This window comes from Fusarium keratoplasticum, chromosome 15, assembly GCF_025433545.1.
Source record: "Fusarium keratoplasticum isolate Fu6.1 chromosome 15, whole genome shotgun sequence".
Taxonomy (NCBI): domain Eukaryota; kingdom Fungi; phylum Ascomycota; class Sordariomycetes; order Hypocreales; family Nectriaceae; genus Fusarium; species Fusarium keratoplasticum.
Genome location: NC_070543.1, coordinates 62893 through 84456, shown reverse-complemented (window position 1 = coordinate 84456; position 21564 = coordinate 62893). Strand labels below are relative to the sequence as shown.

Genomic DNA, 21564 nt, shown 5'->3' with positions numbered 1-21564 from the left:
CTGAGCCCAGGCTTCCAATTTCTGGCCCCCAATTCTCAAATGCCGGCCCGATCAGCGCGTGGTATACTTTTAACTACATGCTGCGGGACGCTCTCCATGGTATGTCTTTCCGCTCACATCAGCCAATAGTCGTCCGCCATGTCGACCCTTGAGGTCTATTCTTGTGACGATCGAGCTTGGGTTGCTCCGTCTGACACCGGAGAATGAGACAAATCCCTCAAGCAATCAATGCGAAATGATTCCACCTTGTCATGTCATTGCCGTTTATTCCAGGCTTGGAGTTTCCCTTCGAATCCTTCGCGCCCGTCAATCCGTCGGGATTCAAGGGTTCTCTATGCTCAGCTCGGCCATTCGACGTCAGTTCCGGTCGATCGCCCGACGGTAGAACTGAAATGATCTACCAAGGGCTGTTCAGCCGCTTTCTGATACACCTGATAGGCTGCTTCGGGCTTTGAGACCGGCCGTATTACAGAAGATTTTCTGTAAGATGCTTGAAACACGGTAGGTTTCTTTCGAGTCAAGTTTAGCATGACGTATGCATAACCAAGTCTCTGACGCCTCCCGAAACATAGAGGGCAATGCTAGGTAGCATAGCTGCATGGCATATTGCCATGCCAAACCCCAGTGCGCGGATCATAAATATTTACCCACGCGCCCGCCGATGTCTCTCGGTCGTCACCCTGCTAGCTACGCAGACTTCTTATCATGCAACTCAGCAAATGTTTGCTACTCCTTTTCCCTGGCATATCCATTGCCGAGGGGCTTGACCCCAGTGCCAAGCAGGAGGGCTTTTTGAAGCTGGAGAAGAGAAAGGGCTGTAGTGGCAACCGTCTGAACAGGGATGAATGTCAGGGCAATAGGATCAGGGCATTCAACTCGTTCCACAACTGGTAAGCTGGAGTCCGGCTGGGGAGCTTGCTAAAGAATAGCCACTAACTCGCCGTCGCAGCCAATCTGCTGGTGGTCACTGTTGTGCTCTAGAAAAGACACGTGAATATGGACTGGATGTGAGAAAGGGGCTTGGCCGGGAGGATTGCGGATACTGCTACACAGGCTACTGCAAGTCTGTTTGATTTGGGGGGAGAAGTAACTATCCATATATTTACCACCTTGTTCAATACATATCCTTGTGACACCGACGTTGGGACAACTACTTGTTCTCTTTGGGTGCCCTGGACTCTGCTGACGACTCTGGCTGCTTTGGTGGCACTTCGTATTTGGACCAAGACCCTGCGGACATTTCCGCCGACTACCGTGTAAAATCCATTACCGATCACTACGCTGTAGATGGTATCACAATACTGCGTTCTTTGTTATAGTTGGAGCCCGGCCCTCGATGTTATAACTGAGCTAGCAGATAGCATCGGCAGGGTTGCTTGACATGGATGAACATAAGATTGCTCACTGCGAAATCTTGACTCATTTCGGCGTCCCAATAAGGGAGGAATCCCCCATCGGCATCTTTCATAGGCTGTTCAGCCACCCTGCTCAGGGAGTGACACACACTCCTCCCTTCAAAAACGGTGGCTAAGAACATTCCTGGCCATGTGGAGTATGTACACCTTTTCTTTGTTCACCATGCCATTGCAAGTCATAAGCTGGTGTCAAGAGAGGCTTTTATTGGTTTTTTGAGGCAGATTTCAAGGCCACTAATCGCCATCTCACCTGATGGGTGAACTATAGCTGGTGCTCGTTGAGTGTGCATTTCCCTCCGGGGTGCCGGGGCGGGTGTTGTCAAGCAAGAGTTGGGTTCTAGGGCGTTGCCTTTTCCAAAGAGCCTAAGCGCCTGGTGTCATGCTCTGGCAATGGACTGATACAAGACGCCAACTGAAGCGATACCAGAAGAACACTACTCAAATTTCTGCAAGTTTTGGTCTTGGTTTGCCAAATCTTTCACCTTTATTAGTTAAAGAGTCAGACGCTTCAGGCAGGCCATCAGATACAATTTGGCATTATAAGCCTAGGCAGTCATAATACCAGATTCCAACTACAACTATAGGGGAGCTTAAGCAGAGAGTCCATCCTACAATCATTCACCTACTATGCCTTATATATCGGTACCTTGTAGTCATCTAGCCATTTATCCTTGATAATAAATAGCTGGCTAGCCTGCACCTTCCTGAAATACTCATCCTCAGGAATATCTTTGTAGTCCTCTCGATCGACATCCATAAACCCTTGTTTAGCAATCGATCGTGGGGTGATCATGAGAGAACGACCTAACCCATTAGTGACTCCCTAGAATAGGATAGGCAGACTTACCGTTGATGCTCTTATCGGTGGCAATTCGTAGCATGCAACTTGCTACGTCTTCTTGTTCGCCAAACTCGATGCCGTTGTCAAGTAGCCATTTCTCGTACTCTGCCGTGCGGATGGCGCTCTTGATCCAGCAGGGGGCAACATAGTTGATACGTATGTTCTGCTCATGGCTGGAGCGTCTGACCGTTTTCATGAAACCACGTAGGCCATACTTTGTTGCTGTATACTCCCAGTTGGCCTACAAAGGTAGGTTATGGTCAGAGTATGAGTCGTCATGAGCAGTAGAGGAACATACTGGTGAGTCAATGTACGCAACCATGCTCCCGGTGATGATGAAGCAGCGATCCCGGTCATCGTGAACTGGTTGCTTGCGGAAGTAGTGTACGGCAAGCCTCCAAGTATAAAAGGTACCATCAATGTTGACTCGGACAATGTTGAGGTCTGGCTTGGTTGGCTCGCCATCTGGGTCTGCAGGTATCGAATGATAGTCAGAGTCGATCTCATGTGGTTGAAAGGCCGTCTGACTCACCGTCTAAGTTCCAGAGACTATCTCCAGAGCTTCTGCTGATGCCAGCGTTGGCAAGCACAACGTCAACACTGCGACTTGGACTGTTGCGCTTTGCCTCTTCAAAGACAGTCTTTTGCTGGTCCCAGTCTCGGATATCACATTTGACAAACAAGCATTTTCTGCCATCAACGTTAAGGTCTGCTTCGATAGATCGACCTCGTTGCTCGTTGACGTCGGCAAAGGTGACGTAGGCACCAGCAGCGACGAATTCCCGCACACAGGTTTCACCCATGCCATTTGCACCCCCTGTAATGATGACTGATTTTCCTCGGATGGCGTCCAGCCGCGGAGGAGTTGTATGGTCTACGGGGCCATTGTAGCTATAGCGATCGAGACTCATCTTGATTGATGTGTGAGTGTGTCAGCTGTCGGACTCCTGGTGTCACTTCTAAGTACACGAGTGGAAGAAGAGAGGACGAGAATGGCACGCTTTTTCTTGATCAAGTGCGGCATCTCCTTTGGCCCCCGGCTTTGAAGCCAGGGTTGAGTTGACAAGCCGGCGCTCGGCTTTGGAGTTCGGTTCCGTCACGGCCGGTAATGCCTATTTAGGATAACCGGTCGATCACAGAGAGTGTGGGGATGCCGAGCCAATCAGAGATGTCACCCGAAGCAATTGCCGGCTACCCTGAACGCGTCCTACCTTTTCCTCTGACAGGGTAATTCATTCTCATCTTTGATATACAACTGCACAAGACGTCAGGTGAAGGAGACATTACATCTAGATGCTCCTGTACATCAACGCCTTGAACCTTGAAGAAAAGTCGTCAAGAAGCCCCTCGCCCTACTTCACTTCCTAGCTGCGAATCTACGATGCCTGCCCTCACTGAGACACCAATAACAACGGCATGCGCAGTGCCCAAGACGGCCGATCTTTTGCAAACCCCATCGACGGAGCCTCCAGAGGTGGCTGGAAACAGAGACAAGTTTAGGCACAGTGCCAACGCGGCAGCCTCAACCAATGGCCACACAGAGGACCCCTTCAAGCTAAGCCCCAAGTTTGCCTACACGCCGCGTAGGATCAAGGTCATCACCATCGGCGCTGGCTTCTCTGGCCTACTCATGGCGCATAAGTTCCAGCACCGCTTTCCCGAAATGCAAGATGTCGTCGACCACACCATCTTTGAGGCTCGGAGCGATGTGGGTGGTACTTGGTTGGCAAACCACTACCCTGGCGTGCAATGTGACGTTCCCGCTCACATTTACGTATGTTTCCCCGGGGAAATCCCCATACAAGGTCCGTTCTGATAGCAGTGACCAGGCATTTCCTTTCGATCCCAACCCCAGCTGGGAGAGATTCTACGCCAGCGGAGGTGATATCTTGGCCTATATCAAAGCCACAGTCAAGAAGTGGAATCTCGATCGAGATTTGCAGCTCAACACGCGTGTCATCGGGGCCCAATGGCAGGATGATTTGGCGCAGTGGAAGGTGACTGTCGAACATGCGGGTTCCCAGAGGGATGAGTACTGTCATGTTCTTATTTCCGCCAAAGGAGTCCTTGTGTAAGTCTAAAGCCCCCTCTTATTCTTTCTTGACAAGGCCTAATCTCGCTGGCAGCCATGAATCGTGGCCCAAGATTCCTGGACTGCAGGATTTCAAAGGCCACATAACTCACTCGGCCGACTGGAATCACAACTATGACTACTCAAACAAGAGGATAGCAGTCATCGGCAACGGCTCTTCTGGAATCCAGATTGTTCCCCAAATGGCCAGGCTCCCCGGCACAGATGTTGTCAACTTTGTTCGTGGTCCAGCTTGGGTTTATTATCGAGCACCGCCGTCAAAACACCTCGGCCGAGAGGACGACGACCCAAACCCACCATACTCGGAAGAAGACAAAGCTCGGTTCCAGGACCCTGAGCTTCATCTTGAGCATCGAAAGGGCATCATCTCCCGGACAAACAAGTCGTTTTACATCTTCCGAAAGGGCGAGAATAATGACGCAGGCATGAAGATGGCCGCTGCACAGATGGCTGAAAAGCTCAACCACGACCCTGTGCTATGTAGCAAGTTGATTCCAAAGTGGGAGCTGGGATGCAGGCGTATTACGCCAGGGCCAGGGTACCTGGAATCATTCCTGAAGCCACACTGCCGTTTGACAGATAGCCCTATCACAAAGGTGACGGAGAACAGTGTGTGCACGGCCGATGGCGAGGAGTATGAATGTGACGTCAGTAAGTGAAGTTGTAACCTGTTTGACCCAAGACTAGCAAGCTGACTATTATCCCAGTCGTGTGTGCAACCGGCTTCGACGTTTCCTTCAGGCCTCGCCATCCCATCATCGGCCTCAAGGGCGCCGATCTCAGGGAGAAGTGGAAGGAAGATCCAGAGTCGTACATGTCGGTGGCGGTCCCCGAGATGCCCAACTACTTCATGATGATGGGACCAAACTGTCTCGGTGGACATGGCTCCCTCGTTGAGTCACTGAACTGGACGGGCGATTACTTTGTCAAGTGGATCAAGAAGATTGCCACTGAAGACATCAAGCACGTTGTCCCCAAGCAAGACAAGGTGGATGACTTCATCAAGTACTGTGATGAGATACACAAGACGCTTGTCTGGAGCGGAGGATGTCGCAGCTGGTACAAGAGAGGCACAATCGACGGGCGAGTCACGTCCTTGTTTGGCGGTAGTGCTCATCTGTTCAACCGCTTACTCCAGGACATTCGGGCAGAAGACTTTGACATCACGTATAACACGGCAAACTCTTTCCGGTTCATGGGAAATGGCTTCACGGCTTTTGAGATGGACCCGGAGAGCGATCTGTCGTGGTACGTAGAGAAGGCGGAAACTCTTTCAACCTAGACTTGGAAGTTGGACGCTGAGAAACACATTGGATGAGGAACGACATAGCTAGAAGTAGGTCACCATACAAAGATTTGTTTTTGAGTAGTGAAACAAGGACTGCGCTTCGAAAGAACGTGGCATATATGCGACTTGGAGTAATTGGCTTGAATGCTGAGACACAGGTGACGGCCCGACATCTCTTTCTCTTCGGCGGTGGACAGGGTTAGTGAATTACCCAGTAACAACACAAATGATCTTGACGAGGCTGCAGAATCACGAAGAAGCGAAGGGAGGCTGCTACAACTGTACCCGTCAGACCTAACAAGACTCAGTAGCGGAAGATTGCAGCACCCAGCAAGTAGATTGTCATTGCATTGTTATTGTTGACAAGCTTTACGAAGTCTCAAATCCCAGGGTGGAAAAGTCAAATGTGTAGTCGACAAATGGCTCCAGGAGATCCTGATACCCTTCGAGAAGATCATGATGAAAAACACCATTCTCAGGTGATGGAAGTGCCGTTACTGTAGTACCAAGCTCTTTATCAGCAATCAAGTGATCAGCGATCCTGCTTGTTGACCTGGTTACAAAAGGGAAAAGCAGAATCCAGTTGAATTCGTCAGGCAGGCCACCCCCGTGAGCTGCCGCAGGCTTTGGTCGACCAGATTGTATCATTGTTCGTCGCAGACTGCGTAATCGTTCAAAGCCTTGCCGGATGACATTTGCAGAAGCCCACATCTTTTGTAGCTGGCCAACCGCTTGTTCCAAGATGTCTAGGCCCTCCTCTGCCTCTTGCGAGAACTGCTTGATGCGACTGGCTTGAAGCAGCGCAATGAAGGCAGTGCCGCAGTACCAACAGGTGATGGCCATGAGAAACCGGGCATTACCACGTGATAGGATATCCCTGAGGATCCTCGCAATACACGACGCGGCTAGTATCGCGGGTGGGAGAGCTTGGGGCAAGTCTGGCGCCGTCCTTTGTAGGTGGATGATGATAACAGTAGTGAGGTATGGCAGATGGAGCTGATGGACATCTCGATCGAAGGATACTGTTCGGCTGGAGCCAATCGAGAGCTGGAGGTCTGGCGGTAGAGTCTGCACCCAGTTGACGAGTTCTTGTCTAAGGTCCGCAGGGAAAGGAGCGCTGGAGGACTGAGACAAGACCTTGGAGACCTTGCCGATGATGGCACACAGTCGAACCCAATAAAGGAAGATGCGCCCCTTCTTTTGAGAGGTAGCATCACTCGGGAAGTCTTCCGGCTGTGGCTCTCTGATGTTCATATCTTCTGGGCAGATGATGCAGGGCTTGCTTTGGCAGAGCGAGGTGAGACGTTCTCGTGCCTGTGAGGTGATGAGTTAGAGTGTGCAGTACTGCCCAGCTTTGGGAGGTCCTTACGAATACCGTCCACCACAGCCGCCGCCGAAGGCCCAGGTCTATTCCCGCCGCCTGTGCCGCCTCCTCTGTAGGCTCACGATGTATGTTCATCTGTTGAGCGTGTCTGATGATGACCGACGTCCACCACCAAGAAGAATGACGATGTGCTATCGAGGGCGGCCGGGGAGCCCACCAGTAAAATAGGGAGATGGCCTTGAGTGCAGTGAGCATATCTGCCTCCTCGTCGTTGTAGAATATCATGCGAGCTTTCTGATAATACTCAACTGGTCCCTCATGCTTGACCAAAGGTGGCTGAACATGACTTGCGGCGAGTGCAAGTGCATTGGCTAGCATAGGTGACCTCTCTAGATCCGCTTCCAAGGTGTCGCGGTCGAGCACGGGACACCATGGATAGCAGTACTCAAAGTAGGTCTCTGAAAAGCTCTGTTGGAGTTCTTGCTGCCGAGGGTCCGATGACGGGTTGTCCATGTCTAGACTGGCCAGAAGCTCTTGTTGCTCCGCGTCGAGCTGGTTCTCGGGCCCATAGACTTGTAGAAATCCGGTGTCGACATCACCACCATGGCTTCGCCCGCCACCCTCAGTGGGCGACGCGCTTGGCTGGGTTCCTTGGTACGAGCTTGGTCCAGGGGGGTCCTCAATCGCTATGGCCGTGTACGGGATCCCTGGCTGGGAGGCTCTAGCAGAGGACGGAGTTGGGACCATGGCCTGGTTGCTTAGATCGTTGCCAGGGGCTGCGACCATGGGCTCCGGCGCATCAACTTGGCCATCATCTTGATGTTGATTGTCAGCAATAGCGCAACGTGACCATCATGAACAAATCGGGCTCACCAATAGTCGCCAAATGGTCAAGCTGAGCCTCACTCTCATCTTGGTTCTGAGCCGTCACCCTCGGGCGCGTCTTTCCTCTCCTCGAGGGCCTGAGAAGGCAGTCCTGGTCCTGACCCTCACAGTTGGTGCATCTTGCTTCACCCTGGGTCCTTCGGCCCTGAAGCAGCAAATCAGCACACTCGGCCGTGCCAGAAGAGGCCGCTGAACTCACCTGCAAGTCGCACTTGATCTTCTTAGAGTGGCAGAAGAAGCAGACGGCCTCAGCACGCTTCCGCTTCGGCTGATGAGCTGCAAAGCGGAGCCACTTGTCTGACATTGCCGAGCACGGTGAAAGGGTCGGTCTTTGGTGGAGGGTTGAAGGATGAGGAGTTGCCGGAATGGACAGTTGCACTCAAGGTAGATTGCCGAGAAGAATGCGGGGAAACTATAACGGGGGAAAAACATAACCGCATCGAGGTACGTAGCCTACCTCCGTAGCGCTACTTAGCTAGACCAAGTCTCGGCAACTAACTACGCGAATTGAATGAGGAGGCGGTGTTAATCCTTGGCACAAGTGCTGGTCGGACTTGTGCATTAACCTCGGTTACGTGGCTTATATTGACTTCTTTCTTGCTGAGATCACACGGCACTGAACTCTCATGGAAGCACAAAGGTTGATTAATGCATGTGGAGCTATCTCGGTTGAGCCAGGGAACCCAGACCACCACAGACATGATTTCAAATTCCATCCACCAAGTCGTCGCCCACCATTCAGAGAATGTATCGGAATTGCATGTTCTGACTTGTTAGCCGGCTTCTGTATGAGATCAATACTACAAGACTTACCTTCTTATCAGTAAGATCGTCGTCGTAGGCATGGTCAAATCCTTCCATGACTCCAGCGGCATCACGCTTGCGGTTCGACCACACGCATAGAAACCGGTAGACAATGGCGAGAACTGCAGCGGCAAGAGCAGTAACAACTACAACAATAAACCCCGAGGTATAACGGGGGGCATCTTCTTTCTTGAAGACCAGAGGACCAACGAAATTGCCTGCAAACCGCACATGAGCGTCCCATCCGTCTTAGCTTGAAAGAGAAGCAACTCACCCAGGCAATATCCAATATAGAGACCAGAAGAAGCGACAGAGCGCTTGGTGTAGCCGGCAGTGTTGGCAATCTGCTGTCCCATGAGCACCGCATAACCACCGCCGACAGACGGCAGGATGTAGCATGCAAAGAGCAAACCGCCTGTTGCCGACTGTGGCAACTTCCACAGCAAAAGAGCTGCAAAGGTCGTGCCCAGCTGTGCCACAAATACCAGGTATGATCTGATGTTCATGAACCGGTAAGCTAGGTAAGGCATGACGAGCATGAGAGTGCCGGCATAGGCGCCAGCGGGCATCGAGATGAGCAGGGAGTTGACAGTGCTGAAGCCGAAGCCGTTGATGATGATGGGAACAAAGGTCGAGATGGGCCCGTTGGCAATCATTGAAAGGAACGCAATGGCAAACACCACCCAGAATTTGCTGTCAAGCAGGAGCTCCCAGATCTGAGAAACCTTGAGATGAGTGTTGCGGACGCCAGAGTTGTTGCTCCTCAGTCTCGCCACGAGGATGTACCGCTCTCTCTCGTTGAAGCCTCTCGCGCGGACGGGGTCTGGGGGGAGAACAAGGACTAGAAGTATACCCCAGGCAATGGTTATAGCGCCGGAAAAGTAGTACATGTATCTCCAGGACGATTTGCCTCCATTGATGAGACCGAGGCCATAGTTGACTAGTGGGGAGAAAACAGAGACGTATCCGGTGCAGGAATACCAGATGCTGCGACGTGTCAGCGTGTACAATGGACAAGGTACAGACGACGCTTACCCCATGCGCATGGCTTGCTCATTCTTCTTGTAGAAGCTTCCCTGCGTCCGATCAGGAACCCAACACTTGACGACTGGGGTTCACGTGTACTTACGACGATGAGCATGAACATGGGACTGATTCCACTTTCCAGGAGCCCAAGGAAGAACCGCTGAACGTACAGAGTCTTGTAACCAGTACAGACGACCGTGAGGATGAGGCATATCCCCCAGAGGGTGACGATGCCCGAGGCGACTCGTTCGATAGGGTAGCGCTGGGCGAGCACCATGGCTGGGTAGGCACCGACAATGAACCCAAGATAGAAGATGGAAGCCGAGAAGGAATACCTGCTGCCCTTCAGGAGATCGAGATCTTCCCTCAGACCAAAGAGGGCCTGAAGCATGGTAAGATCAGCAAGCGGGTCACGTCACTGGTATGATCGAGAATCACAATCGCAACTCACCGCTTGACCCAGCATGGCCTTGTCGTAGTATTGAAGCCCGTAAGTTACACACAGGACGGGCATGAGTTTCCAGTCAATCTTCCTGCGCAATTTCTTCTCTTCCTCGTCGCTCCAGCTTTCATCTCCCTGATACGCCTGCAGGACGCGGAGGGCCTCGTCTCGGTGGACGGTGTCGACGGTCTGGGTACCCTGTATAGAGCCATCGTCGACGCTCTCTTGGTGCTTGACAGGAGCTTCTTTGTCCGACATTGCTGCTGCTGATGCTTGTTTGCGATGGCTTTCTGATGGTTGATAAGAGCTCCCCCGGAGCGATTGTTGTTACTTATGTACATGATAACTCGTCCCCATGGGGAACAATCTGGGGTAGTCTGGGGTACAGGAAGCTGCAAATTGCAGGGCACACCGAGCATCCCGGCGGTTGGGCGACCTTACCAAACTAGGATTGCCGAAAGAGTAACCGATACTTGAGTGAGGGGTTAGGACTCTGGGACCTGCACTCCGCACCAACTGGAGGTCATCTGATCTTGAACTAACGTTGGTTGGTTGGTCGTTTGTAGCTTGTTCACTACATAGAAACACCTCGCACCTGTGTCTGAATATCAGCTTAAGCCGTCATTCGTACGCGATAAGACTTAGAGACTTTGATTGGGCTCGATCGCCTGAACAAATCGACACCAGCAGTTCTTGACGCCATGTCGAAAATCCAGCCTGTCATCTCCATCCCTCAAGGAGAAGCACTACAAGCGGTCAGGCTCATAAACCCCGTCAATTTCGGGCCTGCAGTCATCAAGCGATTCATGGAACCTTCCGTCCCGGGTCTTGAAACATTCAGATCGAGCCCTTCCCTCTCTTTTCTCCTCGAACATCACTCGGGAAGAAAGCTGGTCTTTGATCTTGGCATCCGCAAAGACTACGAGAACTACTCTCCCACAATCGCCAAGTACATTCCTACGACCAATTACGAGATTGAGGTAGCGGGAAATGTGGCAGACATACTGCAAGACAATGGCGTGTCCCTCGGAGATATTGAAGCCGTAATCTGGAGGTGAGCATGGACATCATGATGCTTGAGACTAAGATCGATTTTGCTCATCTTATCCAGCCATTGGCATTGGGATCACATAGGTGACCCTTCAACATTTCCAGCCACTACAGACTTGGTAGTCGGACCTGGCTTCAAGAAGGCGATGCTTCCGGGTGCTCCCTCAAACCCAGAGTCACCCATCCTGGAGAGCGACTATGAGTAGCTACCCTTGACTCGTAGATGCCGAAAAGACTTTAACACTCATCAGGGGCCGAAATCTTCGTGAGATTACCTTTGATCATGATTCACCGAAAATCGGCCAGTTTCCCGCCTTTGACTACTTCGGCGACGGCTCTTTTTACCTTCTCGATAGCCCTGGGCATGCTGTAGGACATCTTTGCGGCCTTGCTAGAACAACTGACAATCCGCCTACGTTTGTGCTCTTGGGCGGGGATATTTGCCACTACGCGGGCATTTTTAGACCATCTAGCTATCTCCCTGTCCCTGATCGTATCACCCCTCATCCCTGTCATGCAACTAAGGATACTGTCTTGTGCCCCGGAGAAGCTTTCGACAGGTTGCAAAAGTCACGCGGAAGAACATCGACCGATAGCCTGTTCGACTTGACGTTTGGCCAAGATATCGAACTTGCAAGGAGGACGACTGGCCAGCTGCAGGAGCTTGACTGTGATCAAGACATCTTTGTCATCATAGCTCATGACTCGACCATTAGGGATGGGGTGCCCCATTTTCCGAGGAGCCTGAACGACTGGAAGGCAAGGGGCTTGGGAAAGGGTCTGAAGTGGACGTTCCTACGTGATCTTGAGAATTATTGGAGATCGGAAGGACTTTACTAGTTATCATTGACGTTGACAACATTATCCAAAGTCCATACATCTGTTCTTGCAGCATTAACTCTGACTCATGTCCTGGTCTCGCCCTCCCCCAACCGCGCGTCAGCTAGCTTGTCTGCCCAGTCCCAAAGCAGCTAACCGTCGAGCCGACCTGAGGTCGCCTGACGAGAGCCGTTCAGCCTCGGGGCGGGGTTTGGATACTCGGCAATAAAATGGCTATCCTCTTTCGGGATAAGCGAATGCGGAGAGGTAGTCTAGGCTGACGGTTTTGAGGACAAGGTTTCCCGGAGGATCGACAAGTAGAGCAGGTTAATTAACGAGCCTTTGAGTCGATCTTGATGCTCCATTGAAACAGCATTTTGCCCTCAAGTCCAACTCATCTGTGGGCAGTCTTCTCTACCACTCAGTTTTCACAACTCCGCCTTGTCAAGCTTTCGCAACTAAAACAGCCTCACCATGCCTTCGGCACTGAGTATCAATGACTCTAGTCTCGATTATGATGTCCTCATCGTCGGCGCTGGACTCAGCGGCATCTTGAGTTTATACCGCATGCGTGAACTTGGCCTGAGAGCACGAGTGCTTGAGGCTGGCCCAGCTGAAGGTGGTACCTGGTTCTGGTAAGGATGGCGGCAGGTCTAGGTGCACCGAAGCGGCTGCTCACACTGACCCAGGAATCGATATCCCGGAGCTCGGTTTGACTCGGAAAGCTACTCGTACATCTTTTCCTTCTCGCAGGAGGTTCTTGATGAGTGGAACTGGACAGAGCATTTTGCCCCTCAGCCAGAAACCCTCCGTTACATCCAGTTCCTCACCAACAAGTTTGACCTGAAGCGTGACATGCAATTCGACACGCAGATCAAGTCAGCCCACTTCCAGGAAGAGACCTCCTCGTGGCTGTTGGAAGACGAAGAGGGCAATTCATATAACAGCCGATATCTCATCACAGCCATGGGCATCTTGAACAAACCAACGCTTCCCAACATTCCAGGCGTCCAGAAGTTCAAGGGAGAGTCCTGGCATACAGCACGATGGCCCGACGATGCCTCCAGCCTCCAAGGGAAGCGGGTCGGCATCATCGGTACTGGCGCAACTGCCATCCAAACTATTCAGGCTATCTCAGATAAGGTCGGGCATCTCACCGTCTTCCAGAGAACGCCAAACTGGACCGTGCCTCTTCGGAATTCCAAGATCAGCCTTGAAGAGATGGAGGAGATCCGCAAGAGCTACCCTGAGATATTCCGCAAATGTCTCGAGTCATATTCATGCTTCATCCACGTGAGCGACACCAGAAGCGTCTTCTCAATGACAGAGGAGGAGCGGCAAGCACACTGGGAGAAACTGTATTCTCTTCCAGGGTTTGCCAAGGTTCTGAGCATCTCCTCTGACGTTGCCACGGACCGCAAGGCAAATGAGCTATACAGCAAGTTCCACGCCGACAAGATTCGAGCTCGCGTCAATGATCCAGAGGTCGCAGAAAAGCTGATTCCAAAGAATCATGGGTTTGGAACCCGGAGAGTGCCTCTTGAGAGCGGCTACTTTGAGGTTTTTAACCAACCCAACGTTAACCTGGTTGACATAAGGGAGAACCCCATCTCTCAGATTACTGAAACGGGTGTTGAAACTGGCGAATCGACTCACGAGTTGGATATCCTCATTTATGCCACTGGCTTCGACGCCGTCACTGGGTCTTTCAACGCCGTGGACTTTGAAGGCCGGAATGGGACCAAGCTCAAGGATGTCTGGAGCAATGGTATCAGAACCTTCCTGGGCCTTACCGTCCAGGATTTCCCCAATATGTTCATGATAATGGGACCTCACCAAATGTTTGGCAACATTCCACGGTATGCTCACCCTCCGCACTTTTATAGCTATCAACTCTGACCTACTGACTCTCAAAGCTCGATCGAGTATGCCGTGGACTGGGTAGCCGAGTTTATGCGACACGCCCGAGACACCAACATCACCTACGTGGAAGCCACAGAGAAGGGCATGGACGAGTGGACGGAGCATGTCCATGACTGTGGCAAGGGACTGCTGGCAAACGAGGTCGATTCGTGGATGACTGGAGTGAATAAGAATCTGGCCCACAAGCAGAAGAGATCGATGACGAGATACAATGGGCCAGCGCCTGGGTACCGCAAGAGGTGTGATGAGGTCAAGGCGAGGGGGTATTCAGACTTTGTGATAAGACACCAGTAGGGTAGAAATATATTGAACTGCGGATAAGCTCAAGATGCAGGTCATTTCCAGGCAAGATGGGATAAAATCTGTACATCAACTTTGAACCCTGACCTTCCAAGACGGATCAGGCTTTGACAACGCCCAACGGATTCCTTCCTCCATAACCTTGTCCCATCTTTCAGACTCGGTCAACTGCTCACCGAATCGACGAAAGCCGTGAGGTAGCCCCTTAAAGACGTGGACATCTGTGGGAACTCTGTCCCAAGTGACAGTTAGCAAATGGTTGAACCCTTGAACAAGATAGCTCACCCTGCCTCGGCAAGTTTCTTCCCATACAAAAGTCCCTCGTCTCGTAGCGGATCAAGGCCTGCTATGCCCAGGACTGTCGGTGGCAACCCTCCCACCTGCTGTTTCGAGGCATTTCCAGGATTTAGTCGAAGGTCTTGGGGGTTTGGTTTTGTAATCTTGAGCAGGTCCGTGAAGAATTTGGCTGTCTTCATGGGAAGAATTGGCGCATTTTCATTCTCCAGATACGATGAGACCGAGGGATCTCTCAACTGCTCGAGCTGTGACTCATAGCAGTCCATATGGACAAGACATGGAATCATTAGAACTTGGCCAGCAAGTTTGGGCCTCAACAGACCATTGAGTGAAAGGTTTTGCGCAAGGGTCAACGCTGCCGCAAGCTGAGCCCCAGCCGAGATGCCACCAACTACAACCTGGCTGTCATCTCCGACGAGCTCGTCAATATGGTCGTGCACCCAGTGAAAGGCATCTTCCGCATCGTTCCAAGCCATTGGATAGGTGGCCTCAGGCGTGTGGCGGTAGTTGACGTTGATGACGATTACCATGGCACCGCTGGCGATGCGAGTACAGGTGGCATCTTCTGAAGACAGCGATCCAAACAGATATCCACCGCCGTGCAAATAGATGTAGATGGGAAGACGCGCGGCGTGGTCTGCTGACGTCGGTCTGTAGCCTCGAGCTTCAACCGTAGCGCCGTCTCGTGTGTCAATGCGGTAATCCTTGATGTGAACAAGATGTGACAAAGACTCCATGGCTTTTGCCGAGATTTCTTCCCTTCCTTTGTTGACCACCCTCTTCTGCTCTGCGAGGCTTCCAAAGGTGGGAGGAGGTGGAAGAGTTGCTTCTACAGCCAACCATTCCGGAGACTTGCCGCCGTACTCGGAAAAGTCGCACATTCTTGTTGAAGCATCAACGTCAGAGTATCGCTGGGGTTTCAAGTAACAAGGACAGTCAAAAAGGCCAACCCTCAACTCTACAACCTATACCTAGGAGAAGTGACTGAGGTCGGCCATTGCTACTGAACTGCCTCGGCTCATCTGCTTACCCCGCAGGCACGTCCGATCGCCACGTCGGTATACCTGATTAGGTTAACCAGAAGGCTACCATCATTGGACGAACTAATAATCACGGTGCTGCTGCTCATCTAAGTGTAGTTATGGTATTGTGTCAAAAAGTTGCTCAGTTTATTGGTTCAGGTAACAAGCCTCCCAACAATGCCGCCTGATATCCCTGCAGAACCGCCATCGCGATCTTTGGCTGGAAAAGTCGCCATAGTTACAGGCGCTGGCTGCTTTGGAGATGGAATTGGCAACGGCCGAGCAATCTCAATCATGCTAGCTGACGAGGGCTGCAATGTGGTGTGTCTCGACATGAGCCTGGAATGGGCATCAAAAACGGCCGAGATGGCTGTCCTTGGACGCAAAGGAGTCTCGGCTGTCCCGATACAAGGAGACGTCACGAACTCTAGCGACTGTGAGAAGGCTGTCTCTCTAGCCTTGCACACGTTTGGCCGTCTGGATATTCTTGTCAACAACGTTGGGATAGCGGGTGCTCGAGGAACAGCAACCGAAGTCGACATGGAGGATTGGTCGGCAGGTCTGAACGTCAATGTGTCTAGCATGGTGTTGATGGCCAAGCATGCAATCCCGGCAATGATGGAGAACACGGGCGAAGCCAAGGGTGCCATTATCAACATGGGCAGCGTGGCTGGGCTCAAGGGTGGGACACCACATCTGTTGTATCCCACCGCCAAAGGCGCCGTCGTCAACATGACAAGGGCAATGGCAGCTCACCACGCCAAAGACGGCATCCGAGTCAATTGCGTTTGTCCTGGAGTAAGTAACCTGCAGTCTTTGGTGAGCTCTGCTGACTGCGTCCAGATGCTGTACACGCCAATGATGTACGCTAAGGGCATGTCCGAGGAGGCTAGGGAAGCTAGGAAAGCCCGAAGCTTACTGGGTACTGAGGGAACAGGATGGGATGCTGCCTGTGCCGTTGTTTTTCTCGCGAGTAACCACGCCAGGTGGATCACAGGAGCGATATTGCCGGTGGATGCTGGAGCTACCGCTGCAGTTGGAATAGGCATGCCGGCAAGCGCCAGTGTCAACGGATGAGTCTTGACCAATGTGAAATATGAATCTTTAATAGCAAAGACGTCTTGTTGTGTATTGAAACTTGCGTATTAAGCTATTCATGCTATGCTGCTCTGATTCCCTTCTTCGACCTTCATCAAGCCGAACCAAATGCGTCATGAAGCTCTTTTAACAGTAGCTAATCATGGGTCAATGCTACACGCGCTCGAACTTCGCCCCCTACAAGAGATTCGAGGACTTGAGGAAACTCGGCCAGTTTCGACGTTTCGACTTGGGGTGTGATAGACCCATCGGCAATCAACTGCAAGACCTCTTCAAGATCCCTCACCTGTCCTCCGTAAGAAAATATGTAGGACAGCCTCTTTCTTGTGCCAATCTTCATATGAATCGTGTTCTCTGTGTCGAGGCTTCCAATGCAGATCAGCTTCCCGCCCCGTCGAACTGATACATGCCCTCAAGTCAGTTCAGGTTCTTGCTTCAGCGTGTCTCCGACTGTTCCTTACCGATGTGTTGAGCATCTTCAAAAGTTTGATGAGTGCCAACAAAGTCTAGGACCGTATCAATCTTCCCATCAAGTTTAGCTCCGGTGACGAACTCTTGTGGTGATGCCCCTATCGGGACAATGTCACAAGGAGGTATCCCTAGTTTCTGGGCATCGTCCAGACGCCCCTGTCTGATATCCGATACAATGATCCTGGGTCCTATATGCAGGAGGATTTGCAAGGCATTGAAACCTAACCCGCCGAGGCCAAAGAGGAAAATCGTCTCGTGGGCATTGACCTCTGCCCTTCTCCTTATGGCGTGGTATGCGGTGTTGACAGCGTCCGTAGCAACCGCTGCTTGCGCTGGCGTGACGCCTGGCACCGCATGGGTTAGTACAACTCAAACTGTTCCATTTCCTGGCCAGGCCTTGACGTTACACACCTGAGGGTACCTTGACTACGCCTCGAATATCAACGGCTGCGTAAGGTGCATAGAATCCATCCTGTCCTATGCCAGAGTGATGACCCTTCTCGCATAGCTGGCTCAAGTCACGGGAGCATTCAGGGCAATCTTGGCGTCCGCAGCCAGGCACAGCGTGAAGAGCAACAATATCTCCCTACATGGAAGTCAGCCTGCTCTTGTGGAAGCCGTAGATGGAGATTGCTTTACCACTTGGAATTTGTCCTCATGAACAGCTGAGCCAAGCTGAACGATCTGCCCACACCCTTCATGGCCCTGATATTTCGTGATTAGTTAAAGGCCGGATGAATTTGTGTTTCTTTGTCAAGTTTCTCACCAAAGTGTACTTCTCCTCAAACCAAGATGCCTGTTTGTCGATGGTAAGTAGTGAATGGTCGCTTCTGCATACTGTGGCCCAGTCAGAGCTTAGTATCTTGTGTCTGGTGTCTCGTCTTACCTCCGGATGCTAACATCTTGCAGAGAACACCCGTAGGTGAGACTTTAGGCACGGGAACCTCTTCAAAGACCTTGTTGATTGTCAGCGTATGACTTCGTCACTGCTCTTGGGCCGCTTCGTACTGGCTTACTACTTCCTCTATGCTTCCTCCAAGCCAACATGGTTGCGGGTAACTGCGTAGTAGCCATGGCTTGCTGCATATGGTACCTATCACTGTTCAACAGACTATCACTTGAGGGCTGGTTTGCTTTCCTCTCCCTACAGCGCATGACTCAGATGTTAACCTATACAGGAGGTGAGCTCTCGGGCGCCTATTTCCGGGATGCCGGCGGGGTTGCTCTCAACCGGCTTCATGCTCGGCTATCCCCAAACGTCCTAGCGCTTCCATCCTCATTTGACTGGCGGTAAGACTCATGATGCTTTATCAAGTCTGATTTCTCGTGACCATATTTTTTGCTGCGTGGTATTTACCCTATCTGTCTCAAGCACCTTCAAGACGACGTAGGCCAGCGCCCTTGTCAACATCATGGTGTTCCATCCTCCCAGCTGGGTTCCAGAACTCCCGTTTGGTCAGGGCCCTAGGGTCAATCTGTGACATGACGTTTCTGCTGACGCACTTCTAGTGCCTCCGGATTCGATTCCCATTGTAGAGTTCATGAGCAACGAAGCATATGGCCGCCGTCCACTTTCTGAGAGCAGGCACCCATTCACCTGTGGTATCACTGGTCGCACATACTCGGCTACTGAACTGTTTCAACGTTCCGAGTATGTGGCTAGGTCGCTAGCTAAGAGACTTGGCTGGGAAGTGAATCAAGACACGGCGTGGAATAAGGTGGTAGCCATCTTCTCGCTCAATACGGTACGTGACAAGATGACGACTTCATAGGAGGAGCTCACCGCTGACTCGCCAAGGTCGATTTCGTAACGGCGATATATGGCGTTCATAGGTTATCTGGAATTGTTACTCCAGTCAACGCTGCAAGCTCGGTTGCTGAATTGGCACATCAATTGAAATCATCAAGGGCCAGGGCTCTGGTCACCTGCGCCCCTTTGGCAGAGACTGCTTTCGCGGCTGCCCGGAGTGCTTGCATACCCGATGAGAACATCTTCTTGTTCGATATTCCAGGCATGGAAACATCTTCGCAACTCACTCACAGGACGATTGAGAGCCTCGTCAAGCAAGGTTCTAACCTTCCCGAACTTGATCCTCTCAGATGGGTCCCGGGACAAGGAGCTCGGCAGCCCGCCTTTCTTTGCTATTCGAGCGGGACTTCAGGGCTACCAGTAAGTGCTCTATATCATCACGGAGAAGCTACGGCTCACGGTACGGGCAGAAAGCGGTCATGATATCCCACGCCAACGTCATTGCAAACGTGTTGCAGCATGTCACCTACGACTCTGTTGGTCGAGCCAGGAAAGGTGTCGAAACGCAAGCAGTATCAGGCTTTCTGCCCTTTAGCCATATTTACGGTTTGGTGATTGCATGTCATACTAGTACTTGGAGGGGCGATGAGGTCATCGTTCTCCCCAAGTTTGAGCTAAAGGCTTTTCTCGAATCAATCCAACGATTCAAGATTCGTCAGCTTCTACTGGTAAGCTATGGCTCCATCAAGCCATCTAGTCTACTAATAAGCCAGGTCCCGCCCATCATCATCAGGATGCTGCAGTTGAAGGATACTTGCGCAAAGTACGACTTGAGCAGTGTCAAGTTTCTTTACAGCGGAGCAGCACCTTTAGCCGAGGAAACTATGCAAGAGCTGAAGAACATCTATCCTGGATGGACAGTTGGCCAAGCATATGGTCAGTCTGATGATGGCATCTTGTTGAAGGTTACTGACTTGAGAACTCAAGGCATGACGGAAACAGCAACGGTTGTTTCATCGCCGAGTGAGCATGACATCTTTATGAAGGCATCTGGGTCCTTACTTCCAGGAACCAAAGCCAAAATCGTAGACACGGCGGGCAAAGAGATTACTGGCTATGATTGCTCAGGAGAGCTTCTAGTCCAGGCGCCTTCTGTTGTTCTGGGCTATCTTAACAACGAGAAAGCAACAACTGAGACGTTTGTTTTTGATACTGATGGTCGTTGGATACGGACAGGAGACGAGGCTCTCTTTACTCTAGCCCCGTCTGGTAACGAGCAACTCGTCATCGTCGATCGAATCAAGGAACTCATCAAAGTCAAGGTCAGCCAGATCAGCATGTCTTGGCAATGCATAATAACAAGCTACAGGGTCATCAAGTTGCCCCTGCGGAGCTCGAAGCGCATATCCTCTCGCATCCTGCTGTCTCAGACTGCGCAGTGATACAAGTACCCGACGGGCGCTCTGGAGAAGTGCCCAAGGCTTTTATTGTGCGAAGCCCTGTTGCGGAGGCAATTGTTCAAGAGGAGCTTGTGCGGGATATTAGCAACTATGTGGCGGCTCATAAAGCCCCGTATAAACAACTGAAAGGTGGTGTTGAGTTTCTAGACTCTATTCCAAAGAGTCCAAGCGGAAAGATTCTTAGGCGGGTCTTGAGAGATAGGGAGAAATGCCGAAGCAAGATATAGCGAAGGACCGTTATCTGCCTCTGGAGCCTGTAAGATAGGTGACGGAGCACGGCTCGACAAGATGCAGCGGGCCGGTAGTGGAAACTACCCTATTACCTATGAGAAACGTCGGTTAAGCTATTAAGACAGGGTAGGGTTGGCTCATTAAGCAGATAAAAAGAAGGGTTAGAGAATTTTGTGCACCTACTTTGGAGTGTATCATTCCATGCGTCTTCGATCTCTGGCGTTGCTGCCCTCTGGAGATGGATTTCTGGGAAAAGCCAGTTTGGGATGTTTGCCAACAGTGGTGAACCGCTTCGAAAGCAGAGGTGGGAACAAGCGTGTCGGTCAGCTAACAGCTACCTCCATCCAGCACGATTGTATACTCTTAGACCATGACGACATGTTCTTGACGCATTCAAGGTTCGACGACTCCAGCCCTTCACAGGGGAGAAAGATTACCGCAGATAGAGTGATGAAAATAACGGAGAGGTTAGATAAGGTCCGCTTCTGCAGCAGCATTGTAGACATCTTGGCTGGGCAAGGTGATTTCAAGATGATTTCAAGTTGACTTGAAGGTGGAAGTCAGAGACTGTGTGCCAATTTCCCTCCTACACCTGGGGACTCTCAAAGATCCTAAGAACTTTTCTCTGAGCTCTGAGCTTGAGCTCTGTGGTGGTACGTTGGTGTCGCTACTGTATCTGTCTGCCGTGCCGCTCACGTCATCAGCGTTACTCGGCCTAATATACCAGCGATTCGTTGATCTTCCTTGCTGAACTAGCCGCGTAGGTGCTATTGCTTTGCAATGCAAGTTATCTACACTGCTACTGCAACATCAAAGTGAAGTAAAAGCCGGGACTCTGCATTCTGTTTTAAGCGTTATAGGGCGCTTACATTACGTGAGACAATCTAAGGTCAGTTACCCGCATACGCTCGGAAAGTTGAATACGCTGTGAAGGCTGAATACGCTCTGAAGGCTGAACACGCTGTAAAGAATGAATACACTTGGGAGAATGAATGCGCTTTGAGGATTGAATAAACTCTGATGACT

At 51.4% G+C, this 21564-nt stretch overlaps 11 protein-coding genes across 11 annotated transcripts; 6 read left to right on the top strand and 5 right to left on the bottom strand.

The window, feature by feature from the left end:
- Positions 1-687: 687 nt before the first annotated feature.
- NCS57_01486300 (uncharacterized protein) lies at positions 688-1073 on the top strand (the record flags this gene model as incomplete). The annotated part of the gene is made up of 2 exons (XM_053064449.1): positions 688-890; positions 950-1073. The coding sequence occupies exons 1-2, from the start codon at positions 706-708 to the stop codon at positions 1071-1073; spliced, it is 309 nt and encodes a 102-aa protein (XP_052906077.1). The 5' UTR covers positions 688-705.
- A 967-nt stretch (positions 1074-2040) lies between these two features.
- Positions 2041-3167, bottom strand: NCS57_01486200 (uncharacterized protein; the record flags this gene model as incomplete). The annotated part of the gene is made up of 4 exons (XM_053064448.1): positions 2041-2219; positions 2263-2497; positions 2555-2727; positions 2789-3167. 4 exons carry the CDS (start codon positions 3165-3167, stop codon positions 2041-2043), a joined length of 966 nt encoding a protein of 321 aa, XP_052906076.1.
- A 470-nt stretch (positions 3168-3637) lies between these two features.
- Positions 3638-5630, top strand: NCS57_01486100 (uncharacterized protein; the record flags this gene model as incomplete). Its single annotated transcript, XM_053064447.1, has 4 exons — positions 3638-4030; positions 4086-4327; positions 4383-4999; positions 5056-5630. The coding sequence occupies 4 exons, from the start codon at positions 3638-3640 to the stop codon at positions 5628-5630; spliced, it is 1827 nt and encodes a 608-aa protein (XP_052906075.1).
- A 375-nt stretch (positions 5631-6005) lies between these two features.
- NCS57_01486000 (Zn(2)-C6 fungal-type domain-containing protein) lies at positions 6006-8149 on the bottom strand (the record flags this gene model as incomplete). The annotated part of the gene is made up of 3 exons (XM_053064446.1): positions 6006-6950; positions 7006-7775; positions 7834-8149. 3 exons carry the CDS (start codon positions 8147-8149, stop codon positions 6006-6008), a joined length of 2031 nt encoding a protein of 676 aa, XP_052906074.1.
- Positions 8150-8583: 434 nt separating this feature from the next.
- On the bottom strand, positions 8584-10375 carry NCS57_01485900 (MFS domain-containing protein; the record flags this gene model as incomplete). Its single annotated transcript, XM_053064445.1, has 6 exons — positions 8584-8610; positions 8659-8867; positions 8924-9636; positions 9685-9725; positions 9779-10057; positions 10127-10375. 6 exons carry the CDS (start codon positions 10373-10375, stop codon positions 8584-8586), a joined length of 1518 nt encoding a protein of 505 aa, XP_052906073.1.
- Positions 10376-10818: 443 nt separating this feature from the next.
- NCS57_01485800 (Lactamase-B domain-containing protein) lies at positions 10819-12007 on the top strand (the record flags this gene model as incomplete). The annotated part of the gene is made up of 3 exons (XM_053064444.1): positions 10819-11171; positions 11229-11369; positions 11419-12007. The coding sequence occupies 3 exons, from the start codon at positions 10819-10821 to the stop codon at positions 12005-12007; spliced, it is 1083 nt and encodes a 360-aa protein (XP_052906072.1).
- A 453-nt stretch (positions 12008-12460) lies between these two features.
- NCS57_01485700 (uncharacterized protein) lies at positions 12461-14203 on the top strand (the record flags this gene model as incomplete). The annotated part of the gene is made up of 3 exons (XM_053064443.1): positions 12461-12621; positions 12676-13845; positions 13903-14203. The coding sequence occupies 3 exons, from the start codon at positions 12461-12463 to the stop codon at positions 14201-14203; spliced, it is 1632 nt and encodes a 543-aa protein (XP_052906071.1).
- Positions 14204-14278: 75 nt separating this feature from the next.
- Positions 14279-15462, bottom strand: NCS57_01485600 (Abhydrolase-3 domain-containing protein; the record flags this gene model as incomplete). The annotated part of the gene is made up of 2 exons (XM_053064442.1): positions 14495-15462; positions 14279-14441 (listed from the first exon to the last, which is right to left on the bottom strand). The coding sequence occupies exons 1-2, from the start codon at positions 15385-15387 to the stop codon at positions 14279-14281; spliced, it is 1056 nt and encodes a 351-aa protein (XP_052906070.1). The 5' UTR covers positions 15388-15462.
- Positions 15463-15705: 243 nt separating this feature from the next.
- On the top strand, positions 15706-16605 carry NCS57_01485500 (uncharacterized protein; the record flags this gene model as incomplete). Its single annotated transcript, XM_053064441.1, has 2 exons — positions 15706-16326; positions 16372-16605. The coding sequence occupies 2 exons, from the start codon at positions 15706-15708 to the stop codon at positions 16603-16605; spliced, it is 855 nt and encodes a 284-aa protein (XP_052906069.1).
- Positions 16606-16762: 157 nt separating this feature from the next.
- Positions 16763-18171, bottom strand: NCS57_01485400 (PKS-ER domain-containing protein; the record flags this gene model as incomplete). Its single annotated transcript, XM_053064440.1, has 7 exons — positions 16763-17025; positions 17088-17441; positions 17509-17683; positions 17737-17802; positions 17864-17934; positions 17984-18053; positions 18106-18171. The coding sequence occupies 7 exons, from the start codon at positions 18169-18171 to the stop codon at positions 16763-16765; spliced, it is 1065 nt and encodes a 354-aa protein (XP_052906068.1).
- Positions 18172-18509: 338 nt separating this feature from the next.
- On the top strand, positions 18510-20534 carry NCS57_01485300 (uncharacterized protein; the record flags this gene model as incomplete). Its single annotated transcript, XM_053064439.1, has 7 exons — positions 18510-18552; positions 18607-18842; positions 18896-19267; positions 19318-19575; positions 19621-19783; positions 19835-20169; positions 20217-20534. 7 exons carry the CDS (start codon positions 18510-18512, stop codon positions 20532-20534), a joined length of 1725 nt encoding a protein of 574 aa, XP_052906067.1.
- Between the last annotated feature and the right edge of the window lie 1030 nt (positions 20535-21564).